The sequence below is a fragment of the Lepus europaeus genome, chromosome 3 (assembly GCF_033115175.1).
Source record: "Lepus europaeus isolate LE1 chromosome 3, mLepTim1.pri, whole genome shotgun sequence".
NCBI lineage: Eukaryota > Metazoa > Chordata > Mammalia > Lagomorpha > Leporidae > Lepus > Lepus europaeus.
This window is the reverse complement of record NC_084829.1, coordinates 107,189,609-107,204,392: the sequence shown is the minus strand read 5'-3', so window position 1 is coordinate 107,204,392 and position 14,784 is coordinate 107,189,609. Positions and strand designations below refer to the sequence as shown.

General features: G+C 50.2%; 1 protein-coding gene across 1 annotated transcript in view; it reads right to left on the bottom strand.

Annotated features, from left to right (window-relative positions):
• LOC133756617 (uncharacterized) overlaps positions 1-14,784 on the bottom strand; it is a 167,765-nt gene that overhangs the window by 49,066 nt on the left and 103,915 nt on the right. The window contains exons 31-32 of the mRNA XM_062187238.1: positions 8,533-8,671; positions 1,310-1,463 (exon numbers count right to left, since the gene is read on the bottom strand). Of these exons, the coding sequence (XP_062043222.1) occupies positions 1,310-1,463; positions 8,533-8,671 (293 nt within the window). The remainder of the gene's footprint in view (positions 1-1,309; positions 1,464-8,532; positions 8,672-14,784) is intronic.

Below are 14,784 nucleotides of genomic sequence, written 5' to 3'. Positions count from 1 at the left end.
TGCTCCATTTCTGATCGAGCTCTCTGCTATGGCCTGAGAAAGCAGTAGAAGGTGGCCCAAGTCCTTGAGCCCTTACACCCCCATGGGAGACCCAGAGGAAGCTCCTGGCTCCTGGCTTTGGATTGGCACAGCTCTGGCCATTGTGGCCAACAACATGAACCAGGAGATGGAAGACCTCTCTCTGCCTCTGTATCCCCTCTGTGTAACTCTAACTTTCAAATAAATAAATAAATAAATCTTTAAAAAAAAAAGCTGGGGCTGGCTTGGGGTTGATGCTGGTGCCAGCTGGCTTAGCTAGGTCACATCAGAACATTAAGTTGGAGATTTAGGAGTGAGAGGACCTGGGCTTGGGAGGCAGCTTTAAACAGATGTCCACAGATTCTCTGATACTTGTCCCCTTAGCACCTTTGCATGAGCTAGACAGAGAGATACGGTTCTAATGAAGAGAATATGGCAGAAGTGAGGGGATGGCACTGTTGAAAATACATGATAAAAAGACCGTGACTTCTGTTCTGAGCTCTCTCTAGAGGTTTTTTTTTTTTTTTTTTTTGCCTGGGGGAAAGCCACGCCGTGCTGTGAGGAAGCTCTGTAGACAAGTGCACACGCTTGAGCACGGAAGTGAGTCTTCTGACTCCAACCAACAGCCGCACGACGAGCCTGCAGGCGGCGGAAGCACAGCTCCTCCAGCCAAGCCCTGAGATGCCTGCAGCCCTGGCCAACATTTTTGACCACAGTCTTGCAGGAGACCTTGAGCCTGAACCACTCACTCGAAATTACATGAGATCATGAACGCTTAATGTTTAAACCTGCTAACTTCAGGGGTGATCAGTTCTGTAGCAACAGCTACTGAATACAGTCTGTGACCTGGTGCTGCTAGGACGTTCCAGGACCTTGAACTCTAGTTGTGGAAGGTGGCAACGCTGTTCCTTTCCTGGGAGAAAGAGAGTCCCTAGGCTTACACTTGACAGCACATGTCATAACCAGGGCTATTCAACCCTAGTGACCTAATTCATTCATTGTAATTGCCATCATTATCTTTAAACGGAAAAGATTAAGTGCTTGATTTGCTACCAGCAGTGAGCAGACAAGCAGGTGTCCCGTGGTCAGCCTGCTGAGCATTTGGAGAGAGGACCCTGGCTGGAAATAACAGCTGCCCCCACTCCTCCGGGGACCAGACTGCTCCATGGTGGGAATGAAGGGAGTCTTCTCTAACAGAGTGTGGAGACCCCTGCAAAATGTCAACGCCATGGACTAAAGCCCCAGCACTCAATGTGTCTCATGTAGGCGTCAGAATACCCCTGCCACACACCTGCAGGCTCCGTGGATCCAGTGGCGGGGGCACACCGAGCTGCGAAGCAAAGATGCTCTTCGTGAGACAGCTGCTCAGGGGTGGCAGCCCATGGCACATGCCAGCGGTGACGGATTGGTAGGCATGAACATTTCCAGCTGCCAAAAATGTGTTTCTATCAAAACATGGGGGTGAGGATTTCAATAACAGTAGTTATTTAAGGATCTAAAACCCAAACTTTGCTTCATATTTATGGTGCCAAGATAACATTTTTAAGAGTGTTTTTTTAAGGGCCTAGCACTGTGGTACAGTGGGGTAAAGCCCTGGCCTGAAGCACCGGCATCTCATAGGAGCACTGATTCTAGTCCCAGCTGCTCCATTTCCAATCCAGCTCCCTGCTGGTGTGCCTGGAAATGCAGCAGAGGATGGCCCAAGTCCTTGGGCCCCTGCACCCACGTGGGAGACCTGGAAGAAGCTCCTGGGTTCAGATCGGCTCAGCTCCAGCCGTTGCAACCACTTGGGGAGTGAACCAGCAGATGGAAGATCTCTCTCTCTCTCTGTTTCTACCTCTCTCTGTAACTCTGTCTTTCCAATCAATAAAATAAATCTTTAAAAGGGGAGAGGGGAAGATTTCCTTTTAAAAAAGTTTTTTTTTTTTTTAAAGATGCATCTATCATTTGCAAGGCAGAGATACAAGAGATAGAGGGAGAGACAGAGAGAAAGAGAGAAAGAGATAACCCATCCACTGGTTCACTCCCCAAATGGCTGCAACAGTCAGGACTAGGCCAGGCGGAAGCCAGGAACTTCATTTGGGTCTCCCACATGGGTGGCAGGGGCCCAAGTACTTGAGCCATCCTCCACTGTTTTCCCAGGTGCATTAGCAGGGAGCTGGATCAGAAGCAGAGCAGCCAGGACTCAAACAGCACTCCCACATGGAATGCCAGTGTTGCGTGCAGGAGCTTAACCAGCTGTGTCCCAAGGCCCCAGTTTTGAGATGTTAACAGCTTATTTACTCAGCCACATCACCCTCCACTCCCCTTTCTTTACAGCCTGCCCTTCATTTTCAGGGGCTGATACACCTTAGACCCACAAGGCCCATTAGTGGTAGGGGTGGTAGGAACATTTTTATTTACAGTGTTCAATATGGTAGTCATTGGTCACTTGTGGCTTCGAGCTCTTGAGATGTCACTACCGTGACTGAGGGTTGAATTTCAAACTTTATTTCATTTAACTTAGAATTAACTTACTACTGAATTAGACAGTGCTGCTGCAGCTCTAGAACAAACATATCCACTGTTTGTTGAAAGGACTGTCTCAAGACCAACAGCAGAGACAATAGTTCTTGATATTGAAAACCAATTTTAAATTAAAAAATAGCTTGGGTTTTGAGAAAGATTTTTGTTTTGTTTTAAACCAAGTTTTGCTTTGCGTATCAAGAACCACAAACCCTAAAGACTACAGCATGAAATGTATACCATAAGTCAAGGAGAAGAAGGTATGCATGATAAATCAGGGTGATTTTCTTGCCCAAAAGGAAATGAGAGTTTAGCAAGCAAGATTATTTCTAGAGCTTAGTTCTAATGGATGCCTAAGAAAAGATGTTGAGAGAGGATAATTTTGTGGGGTGGAGGGGGTGGGGGGAGATGTTCCAGACCAGAAAGATCCTATTGTCTGGATTCTCTATGGCTGTGGCCTAAGTCACATGTACAGCAAACAACGAAGAGAGAAATTAGCAATGGCTGGGACAGATGTCAACACTGATGGGGAGGAGATGGCCTCCAGGGACCAGCAGACCCTGAAGGTGTGGGAGAAAGAACTGGGGGTGCCTGGTTCTCCTTAGTGGGTGCCCAGGAAGGGTGCTGAATGGTGGATCAACCACAAGAAGCCTGGGATGAACCTGCTAACCCACATCTACTCCCCTCTGATGGCCAGGGTGATTTATAATCACCTCCAGAACTACATCACCTTTGAGAAGGACGAAGGGAGGAAGCTGTGACATCAGGTCTAAAACCAAGGCCTGCCTTGACATCTGTCAAAACCACAGAATTGGCACATGGTGGGGACTCCACCAAAGCCAGTTCCTGCTTCCCTGATCTCCTGCGGTTCTTATAGTTTCAGTTTAACCAAAAAAAAAAAAAGAAAAAGAAAAAAAAGATAAAAGGACTTTGACCTTTTTTCCTTTTTTGGGTATTTTGGGTCTTTTCAGCAAATATTTTTTTTTTAAAAAAGATTTGTTTTATTTATTTGAAAAACAGTTACAGAGAAAGGAGTGACACACACACACACACACACAGATATCTTCCATCCTCTGGTTAAATCGCCAGGTGGCCACCATGGCCAGGGCTGGGCCAGGCCAAAGTCCAGAACCTGGAGCTTCATCCAGGTCTCCCACATGTGTGCAGGGACCCAAGCACTAGGACCATCTTTTGTTGCTTTTCCAGGGGCTTGATTGTAAGTGGAGCAGTTGGGACTCGAACCAGCACTCCTACATGGAATGCTGGCATCACAAGAGGTGGCTTAACCCACAGTGCTACAATGCTGGCTCCCAAGTATGCTTTCTCATCAAGCCTTTAGGAATACTGAAAGTGACGCACATGGGTTGTGGCAGCCCACACAGATGCTCAGCTGGTGACGGCTGGCCGGTGCCTGTTGTGAGTGAGGGTCTAAAGAGCGGAGTTTGCCTGGGCACCCAAGACCCTCTGAGCAGCTAGAGCAGCAAGGGTAGCTTTGTGCCAGTGGCACACTTGCCACCTCCCAGGCCCTCCCTACAGTCAGGTCTCCCTGCAGCCCACAAAATACTGGAATTCTCCCAACCATTCTGCCATACTCCTGCTGTGTCACCATCAGTACGCAGGCAGGGGTTCCCAGAGGGCCAGTCCCCTCTGGGGTGAGAAAGGGCCCCTCCCCCACCGCTTCCAGGCCGGCTGGTTCAGCAGTGGGGGCCTGTGCTACCATTCTCCTTGGGAGCAAGGATTCAGTAAAACCTGCAAAGTGGCCCTGAGGTGGCCAGACCTGGTTCTCTGTTTCTCAAGACGCTAGGGTCACAGTCGTGAGGCAGGCCATCTGTGTGTCTGCAGAGATTCTCAGCTGGCTGTGAGCACGCTTTTAATATCTGCGTGTGTAGACACTTAAACTAGGTGGCATGAAAACAAAAATGAATTCAAACAAACGTCAAAGACTCAGAAGCTCTCTTAAGAGACCTCCTGGTAACTCAGCCTTGCCACCGGGCCTTCTGACAGCTCCGGGCTGTCCCTTCAAGTGCCCCCTTTACCCAAAGCACCTGGGACTTCAACAATCCATTCAGATTAGTGGCATTTTCTTTATTTAGTTTTATTTGAGAGAGAGAGAGAGAGAGAGAGAGAGAGAGAGAGAAAGTTCCTGCTCTGTTTATTGCATCTTCCTGCTAACGCACACCCTGGGGGGCCGCAGTAGGTGATGACTCAAGTATTTGGGTCCCTGTCACCCGCACGGGAGACCTGGATGGAGTTCCCAGTTCCTGGCTTTGGCCCAGCCTAGCCCTGGATGCTGTGGGCATTTGGGGATGAGGCAGCAAATGGGTGATCTCTCTGTCTCTCTGTCTTTCAAATACATTGAATACTTTTTAAAAATCCAATTAAGATTATTAAACTAAATTGTTGTAACTATGTCCTTTGACATCTTCAGTGCAAATGATACATTCACTTGGCACTAAAGATATTGTGGGGGTCTTCAAAACATTCATAGAAGTGCATATTATCCAAAAACTATGCATGGATTTCAAGATTTTTTTGGCATTAAAATAAACTTAACTTTTAATTCCATTTTCCATGTACTTTTTAAAAGAAGATTTATTTATTTATTTGAAAATCAGTTAGAGAGAGAGGAAAGGCAGAGAGAGAAGAAAAGGCAGAGAGAGAGAGAGAGAGAGAAAGAGAGTGAGGTCTTATTCACTGGTTCACTCCCCAGTTGGCTGCAATGGCCAGAGCTGTGCTGATATGAAGCCATAAGCCAGGAGCTTCTTTTGGGTCTCCCACACAGGTGCAGGGGCCCAAGGACTTGAGCCATCTTCTACTGCTTTCCCAGACCATAGCAGAGAGCTGGATCAGAAGTGGAGCAGCTGGGACTCAAACTGGCGCCCTTATGGGATGCTGGCACTGCAGGCCATGGCTTTACCTACAGTGCCACAGCGCCAGCCCCTTCCATATATTCTTTGAAGTACCACTTAAGTTCAATCCTCAGGCATTTCTTGAATTGGCTAAATAACTCCTGCAGATCGGTGTACCTGGCCAGGGGTGAGTGCTGGGCACTCGGGGAGTGCGGTTCCAGTCTGAGGACAGCCACCGATTTCCATCAGGCCCTGGCTGGAGCTGGCCCACAGCAGGTCACCAGGGGCAGAGTGAAACATTTTGTGCCTGGAAACCTGCATTTCTCCAGCAACCTGAGCTGATGTGTGGCACAGAGAAGCAGGAGCCACACTGTAGGTGACTCTGTAGGCCGCGGTCCTGTTGTCCTTGTGCCACCTCCTTCCTTCTTCCCCATCCCGCCCCAGCTTTTCGAGCTTCCTGCTGTAATTCCAGATGAGAGTTTCTCTGCCACTCTGGGTAAGCCTTCACTGTACAACGTCCCTGGCTCCACCTTGGAGAGCTCTGGGAAGGGCCTGCCGTATGCTGGTTCACTCCCCAAGTGCAACAGTTCCAACTGGGCAGGTCCAAAGCTGGGAGGCAGAAACTCAATCTACACCCCCCAAAAGGGTGACAGAGACCCAACTACTTGAGCCATCGCCTGCTGCCTCCCAAGGTGCACATCAGCAGGAAGCTGGAATTCAGAGCCAGAGCCGGGAGCTGAAGCCAGGCACTCCGACCTAGGAAGCGGGTGTCCTAAGGGATGGCTTAGCCACCAGACCCAACACCCACACACTTCCTGGTTCTTGATCCTCTAAGGAGTTCCCTTCGCTTGCAGGTTCAGTACTGAGTAACAAGGCCAAGAGGGACGACCTTCATCTTTCTGTGTCTCTTTTTCTTCTGCCTCTGCCCTCTCTTCTCCTCCACCCTTCCTTATCCACACTGCTGCTGGAGAACCGTGGCTCTTCTAGGCTCTGGAGCCACACACAGCTAGGTCCCAGTTCCGCTCTGCTACTGACCAGCTGTGCGACCCCCAACACATAAAACCTGAAGACCTCTGGAGAAGACAGGCCGAGGCACCGCAGCAAGCAAAGGACCCGAGGGGGCGGAGCGGCTGGGGGCTCCCTCTGCAGGCCTCTGAAAAGTGTTCTGCAAGCAGTTCTAGGACACAGTGTCCTCCACCCCTGCAGATCAGGGGGAGGAAGCTCTGGCGAAGCAACTCGGTGGGAAGCCCAGTGCTTCCCTTGGGAGGGCAGCACCAAACAATGCTGGGATCCACAAAGGACCCCTGGGGGCCCTCCTGGGGTCTTCACCAATTGTCAGCTCCTCCTAAATTCTGACCTCAGGTTTTCAGAGCCCAGAGGGCTAATCAATGGCCAGCCTGACCATTTCTCAGAGCTTTCCCTCCCAGCTACGCCTTAGGAAGCTGCTTGTCAATAAAGAGGAAACAAATTCACGTGATGTTTGGTCTGCTGTATTTCCTTTCTAAGAACAAGAGCCCCAAGATGATCAGAGTAAAGAAAATGCAGAGGGGCCTGCACTGTGGCATAGCAGGTAAAGCCCCTGCCTGCAGTGCCAGCAGCCCATATGGGCACCAGTTTGAGTCCCGGCTGCTCCACTTCCTGCTAAGGCATCTGGGAAAGCAGTGAAAGATGGCCCAAGTCCTTGGGCCCCTGCACCCGCGTGGGAGACCCAGAAGAAGCTGCTGGCTCCTGGCTTCAAGGGCCAGCACTGGCCATTGCAGGCCATCTTGGGGGTGAACGAGTGGACAGAGACCTCTCTCTCTCTCTCTCTCTGCCTCAGCCTCTCTGTAACTCTGCCTTTCAAATAAACCTTTAAAAAAAGAAAATTCAGAACAGAAAGAGAAAAAACACACATCGGTGCAATCACCATATTTCCATTGTCCTTGGACACTCAGTGCCAGTGGTGGGAGGGGCCGTCACACCACAGGTGCAGCCCACTGAGGGCCTCCATTGGCTGTCAGGTGTGGGGCTCGTCCAGCCCGTGGAATGTATAAGGCCCACGAAATCATCTGGTCTGGCCCTGGCAAGGCGATTGCAGGCAAGACTTGAAATTCAGTAAATTGATGGCAGGCTAATTTTTCAGTTGCTAATTTGGTATGGTCTGTGAATGATGTCAGAAATATCCACATGGCCCTTGGCAGAAAAAAGGTTCTCCACCCATGAGCAAAATACACTTGAAATTAACCAGAAGAAGTGAATGGATTTTCAAAACAAGCAGATCTTCAGGCCTGACATCATTCCCCTCTCATACAAAACTCATTTATAATGGAAACATAGTTATTTTTAAAAAATGGTTTGTTTTATTGATTTGAAAGACAGGGTGACAGAGGGAGACAGAGAAAGACATCATCCATCCACTGGTTCACTCCCCCCAAATGGCTGCAACAGCCAGGGCTGGGCCAGGCCAAAGCCAGGAAACTGGAACTCCGTCAGGGTCTTCCATATGGGTGGCAGGGGCCCAGGCACTTGAGCTATCCTCCACTGCTTTCCCAAGCAGGAAGCTGGATTGGAAGTGGAGCAGCCAGGACTTGAACCAGTGCTTCCTGTATGGAATGCTGGTGTTGCAGGCAGTGGCTTAACCTGTTGCACCCCAACATTAGCCCAACATTGTGAACCTTACTCCAAATAAATTTTCCCATCAGAGTAATGACTAATTAGCCAAAAGAAGCTTTTTTTTTTTTTTTTTTTTTTTTTTTTTTTTTTGCAGATGGTACCTAGCAAGGCGGAAGCAGATTGCTTTATTTACAAACTGGACTCCAATAGCCAGTTCCATTAGCTTCAGAAATGCAGTGAAAATTGTTTTTTAGAAGTTGAGAATACACAAAGCCCTTAGAAATAATCTTCAGAAGTATAAATATACTGCTCTGGATTAAACAACATTGAAAGCAGCAGGTGTTATACAACAGTTTTGGAAATACATTGAATAAAATCAAGGCTATTATTCTCTGCCAGGAACATGCTTCACGTGATGTGCGGTAGCCACAGGGTTCTGGATCTCATTATGCCCCTGACTATTTTAAGCTCTGTTACCTAATGTCACCAAGAGGAGCCTCCCCAGATGGGGGCTCAGCGAACACCTGTGCGGCAGGATGCACCAGCCAGGCTCAGCACCAGCCCTTACCTGATGCGGTGCCGCACGGCCATGTCGAACTGCAGCAACAGAATCTCCCTGTGGAGGAGCAGGGCCTGGGAAACCTGGCCGGGGTCCCGGGGGCTCTGGAGGTTGTCAAGCATTTTCTGCAGCTCTCGCAGCTCGGACCCTATGGGAGGGACAGCGTTTTAGTCACAGTGCGCATTACATGCAACTCGAGCTAACCCGACACCATCCCTGCCCTCCGAAGCTGCCCTGTCGCCTGCACAGGCTTCCCTTTCTCTGTGTGAGGTTGTGCCAACTCTAGGTTTTGCAAGACCAGCAGAGCCCTCTGCTCTAGAACATGCGGTGTGATTTATCTCCCCTTCCTTCCTCTCTGGGGAAGACAGAAACCTACTTTGCTTTCAGCGCAATAAGAGCGCGCTTTTGAAAGAGAGTTTTAAACTTGACAAGGACACAGTCTCGAGATAGAATGAGAAAGGGAAACAAGGAACAGGGAAGTATCATCCTCAGGACATCCGTTAGGGACTTGGCCACAGGTGATGACCAGCACTCGTGCCGTGACCAGCTCGCGGACTGAGGGAGCTTCAAGATCATGCGAGGACAGCTGGAAGGAAAAGCATTCTCTGTGTGTGACTACTCGTGGAGACATCCGCACAGAAGTGCGTACATTCACAGACATATCCTTCCAGAAGAATCGTTTCAGGGGTATCTGGGAGGCCTCGCTTTGGCTTTGGATCCATACTGCATATAAAAATAGGCTGTGTATATTTATACACTTTGGTTTTTTTAATATTTACTTATTTGAAAGGCAGGCACACACACACACAGAGAGAGAGAGAGAGAGAGAGAGTGAGCCTTCCATCTGCTGGTTCATTCCCCATTCTCCTGAAGCCAGGAGCCAGGAACTCAGTCTCCTGGGTGTCCCCTGTGGGTGCCTGGGACCCATCAACTCAAGCCATCACCTGCCACCTCCCAGGTGCACATTAGCAGGAGCGGCAATTGGAAGCAGAGCCAGCACTCGAACCAGACATCTGGATATGGGATGCGGGCATCCCTAGCAGCATCTCAATGACTGCACCAAACATCGGCCCCTGTGCAAGTTTTAGACAGAAGTTCCCCTAGAGGCCTTCGGAGGCACCCCCTGGTGGGTTGAGGCATCGGGACTTTGTGCCTGTTACTGGCCCATGGAAGGAGCTGATCACAGTGGGAGAACACAGTGTGTCCTTAGGGAATACCGAGGAGGACGCGCTGACCCAGCCACCAGAATGTCAGCTGGGCTGAATCCCCGGGAACCCCCCAGGAGCACAGCGGTGACTTTCTGTGCTTAGAGGACCGCCCTGTTCTGGGGAGCAGGACCTTACCCAAGGTAGGAGTGGGCTGGGAGGCCCACAGGCATTTCCGGAGCTGCTCTGTCTCGATAGCCCCTCCAGCCCCAAGCAGCCTTCTCTGTGCCCTCCCTGGCCAGGCCCTGGGCCTCCTCCCGCACTCATTGGCTAGTGAAGGGACCCCCTGACAAGAGGGAGTCCAGTTTAGAGCCCCCAAGACTCCATCTTGAGAAAGCACCCCCCATCGTGAGACTCTGGTCTGAAGCTGTGATCTAACAGCACACTGCATCCCACTTGGCAGAACATAGAAACTCCCTAGCATGATCGCTCAAGCTTAAAACAGATCCACTGCACTTGGTTGATGTTAAGATTGTAATTTGTCAACCAGGAGGAAAAGAAAGCTAGGCATCAGAAGCAATGGGTGGCAGGCCTATTAATGGCTGATCTGTACAGTGATCTGCCCTCAAGGAGACCCAACAGGCCAGTCCACTGCAGTGGCTTTCAATGTGGTAAGCCTGGGCTTCAGCAGAAGTCAGCTTGTGAAGAGCCCTGGCAGCTCTGCCAAGAGTTGGATCACTGGAAATGGACCTGCCCTGGAGTCGAAGGATGCCCATGTCAGAGCCACAGATCTTATTGGCTCTAAGCTGAAAGGCCCTTCACTCAGCCCAGCTTCCAAAGTGACCACTGCAGCTGAGGGGACAGCCAAGTAGGGTCAGCAACATTGCAGGCAGAACTGTAAATTTCTTGTTAGAGATGCCACCTGCCTTTACCTGGCCAGCTCTCCTCCCAGGCCAGCCAAGTAATGAAAGTCAACAGAGTGCCTTCCCCTAGGAGGTTCACACCTCCCTTAGGACATACCCCATGTGAAGAGATAGATAGGTCTGGGCCTCTTAACTTACAAGGCCTAAAGCCCAACAGATTCTTATCAAGCCCCTTCTATCAGGTTCTATTTGCCTCTCAATCAGAAAACTTAATTGTAGCTTAGACAGCACCTTTCTTAGCTCCTCTAATAATGACTCTGTCCTTTGTTCTAGACCCTGTCTAGTGCACTTGGGCCTCATTCCTTCGTAATCATAACCTCTACTCTACCACCAATGGCTCTACTCCCATCCTGTGTGTACTGATGGTCCTCTTCCCCACTTAATGCTGTATAATTGTTCAAACCTGGTAAATGCCACTCTTAGGATCATTGGTTACTATCCTCACCCTGTCTTTTATGACCTTGTCTAAATATGATCAGAGTTGGCAAACTTGGAAGGCTTCCATAGCCTTGGCAACTCATGACGACAGCCTAGGGTGGTTACTGGTGCCATAAACTAGAGTGTCAATTTGTTGGGTCAACAACAGGAGTCACTGTGCACTTGCACCTCATGTGGGATCTCTGTCCTTAATGTGCTGTCCATTGTAATTTAATGCTATAACTAGTACTCAAACAGTATGTTTCACTTTGTGTTTCTATGTGGGTGCAAACTGTTGAAATCTTTATACTAAATTGATCTTCTGTATATAAAGAGAATTGAAAATGAATCTTTACATGAATGGAAGGTGAAAGGGAGCGGGAGAGGGGAGGGTTGCGGGTGGGAGGGAAATTATGGGAGGGGGAAGCCATTGTAATCCATAAGTTGTACACTGGAAATTTATATTCATTAAATAAAAGTTAAAAAAAATTAAAAAAACAAAACAAAACAAAAAAAAAGATTGTAATTTGTCTATTGTCAAGATTATAATTGATATTAGTTTCACATAGGCCCTAGGTCAGCTTGACCCTAGTAACCACGTATTCCCCCTCCCCTCCCTGTGGTTTTTGCCTTTATAAACCCTGTTGCTTTGAACTTCAGGGTTCAGAGTCCTTTAGGGCACGAGCCCGCTCTCCACTGCCAGCAACAAGGGGCCGTCAACTTTTATCCATGTGTGGTGCTCCTCTGTTTGCACTCGAGGACGGTGGGAGTGGGCAAGCTGCCCTGGGACCTTGGTCAGGACACAGCCATGCTAAGAACGGCCACCATACTTGCAGCACGTCCCCTGGACTTTAGAGGAAGATGGGGCAGTCCAGGTTTTGTATCCAGTTGAGGTTTTATCACGTCCAGTGTTTTACGACAGAAGAAGTGCTTTTTGTCCCAGTCCCCCTCCCCCACAAATTGGTTCCAATCATCAGACCTTTTTATGACTCCTCTAAAATCTGGTGATCTTACTGGGCTGCGAGAAAAATGTCACCTGAAGAGGCGTGGCATTACAGCAAAGTGGACAAGAACTTTCCTGGTGGTGGTGGTCAGTGGGCCTCGTTCCCAAGGCCCCATGGTTGGTCTACAAGCAATGTGCTCCATCAGGCTAAGCAGCAACCACAGAGAAATGCTTTTTGGTTATTTATTTATTTTTTAGATTTATTTATTTATTTGAAAAGCAGAGTGACAGAGAGAATGAAAGGGATAGACAGAGAGAGACCTTCCATCTGCTGGTTCACTCCCCAGATGCCCAGATGTGTTTAAAGGCTGGGGCTGGGCCAGTTGGAAGCCAGGGGCCTGGAACTCCATCCGGGTCTCCCATGTGGGTTGCAGGAGACCAAGCACTTGGACCATCTTTGGCTGCCTTCCCCGGCGCATTAGCAGGGAGCCAGGTCAGAAGCAGAGCAGCCGGGACTTGAGCCGGTGCTCTGATATGGGATGCCGGCGCAATGACACCGAGACAAGGAGAAGATCAAATCGCACAGTCTCCACTAGAGCTCTGTAAAGTCTGAGTGTGAGATGCATTTGGGCAAGGGCTAGAGGGGAGTGCAGAGGGACACAAATATTTCTGCACTCGACTGGGGGGATCGAGGTGATTTTTCTCTTTCCGATGTTTCTGCTGTTGACATAGTGCTGCTCGTACACTTTTGCATATGCTCAGTTCCCGGCAAAATAGCTACGGGTTGACTTCAATCGACCATTAACACGAGGCGGAGGTTGGGACGACCCTGCCTTGTTGGGTTTTCCTTTTTTCTGTGCAGCCTTGATGCCCAGTGGGAGGGGAGGGGGCCGGCTCGAGCAGGGCCAGCAGCCTCCCATCTGTGAGGAGGAGGAGGAGCCAGCTGGTGCAAGGTGGTGCTGGCGGGGGTCGGGGTTTGGGGCGGTGGGGCAGGCCCTGGGGCCAGGAGATGTCAGGAAAGGGCCCTTTTCTCACACCTTCCCACAGGAAGGTCCTGCTGGGAAGTCAGAGAGAGAGAGAGAGAGAGAGAGAAACAGCACTGACAGCAGCTGTGGTCAGATGTGAGGTCAGAACCCATGTGCTTTTTTATTTTGATTTTTAGAAGATTTATTTATTTTTGAAAGGCAGAGTTTACAGAGAGAGAGAAAGAGGGAGCGAGGTCTTCTCTCTGCTGGTTCACTCCCCAAATGGCTGCAATGGCCAGAGCTGGGCTGGTCCAAAGAGCCAGGAGCTTCTTCTGGGTCTTCCACACAGGTATAGGGGCCTAAGCACTTGGGCCATCCTTGGCTGCTTTCCCAGGCCACAGCAGAGAGCTGGGTCAGAAGTGGAGTAGTTTGGATTCAAACCGTTGCCCATATGGGATGCTGGCGCTGCAGGCAGTGACTTTACCCACTGTGCCACAGCACCGGCCCTAGAGGCTGTGGTTTGCTTCTCATTTGTCTGGTGAGTTTCCAAAATGCTTAGTTCTGTGCACAGGACGCGGGCTTTGATCGGCTTCCTAATCCTTCCTAAGAAAATCACAAGGCCAGCGCCTGCTTCTGATGACATCATCTGCTCACACCCACTGACTCAAAAGGGGGTCGCTGGCTAGGTGGGGCCCCCAGAGCTCAGGCCACGGCTAAGAGCTGCTGCCATCAATCAACAGGGGGCAGGATCAAAAGCTGAAATCCCCAGTCTCGTTCTGCAAAATGCTTTAGAGCAGGTGAGTCCACCAAAGTCCTTCTATCGGCCTCCAAAGAGCTCTGAGATGCTTAAAGGGACAGATTGCTATCTCCTTGCTCACCTGTGTTCTGCTCCGCCGGGAGCCGGGCCAGGAAGGATCAGCCCAGCAGCGTTCAAAAGCCGTGGGCTTTTTTTTTTTTTTTTTTTTTTTTTTTTAGTTCAGTTCGCTCTTCATCTATTTTCAGAACAGCAAAGCCTGCAACACTGAGCACATTCTGCTGGAACACAAGCTTTTCCTGCCCCAGGACAAGACACGCACCGGAGAAGTCGGGGCCCCGTGTACATCTTTGGCTTCCGGGTTTGTAGCATGTAACTAGCCAGAGCCACTTCCCTTCCTCCTGGATCCTAGGTCTTCGGCAGTTGGGCCTCGTGGCCCACGGCTCCTCAGCTCCACACTGGTGGGTAGGTGGGTTCACGCCTCTGGACTGGCCCCTTGCAGTCCTGCTTTGTCACCTTCGTCTTGCCAGGGCTGTCCCTCCTGTCTCCTGTGATCCAAGCTGGCTGGTCCCCAAACCTGCTCAAGGTGTCCCCAGATCGTGTCCACGCAGCTCTGCCCCAGGGCACTGCCTGCCCCAGCTGCTGCAGGACTTCCTGTGCAGTGACTCTGTTTGCAAACAGGGCTGGGCCCTGGCTCTCTGGGCTTCTCTCACCTCCGTGCAGCACCTGCTTTCTGATCCCAAAGGAAAGCAAGGTGCTATTCCTGGGCTGTGCCCCTCTCTCGACATCCTGTCAGGAGCCCAGCCCCAGGAGCATCTTAGCTCATTGTCTGAGGAAGCCCCATTGCTAATGGGCTCCAGCTTAGACAAAAGAAAGGATGCACAATTGCTTTGGGAGCTTCTCCAGAATACTTGCTAACCATTTGGAGAGCTCATGGCTCAGCAAGAATTCTGTGCTCTCTGCCAAGGTGGCTCCAGCCCTGCCCCTCCAGTGCTGCCTGTCCTCACACAAGCCTTCACCTTCCTCCCCAGGGGCCGCCAGGGTCCTGCCCCACAGCAGAATGGTCACAGACCCCTTAACTCTTTATTGTATGAATCTATTGGCCACCGATTCC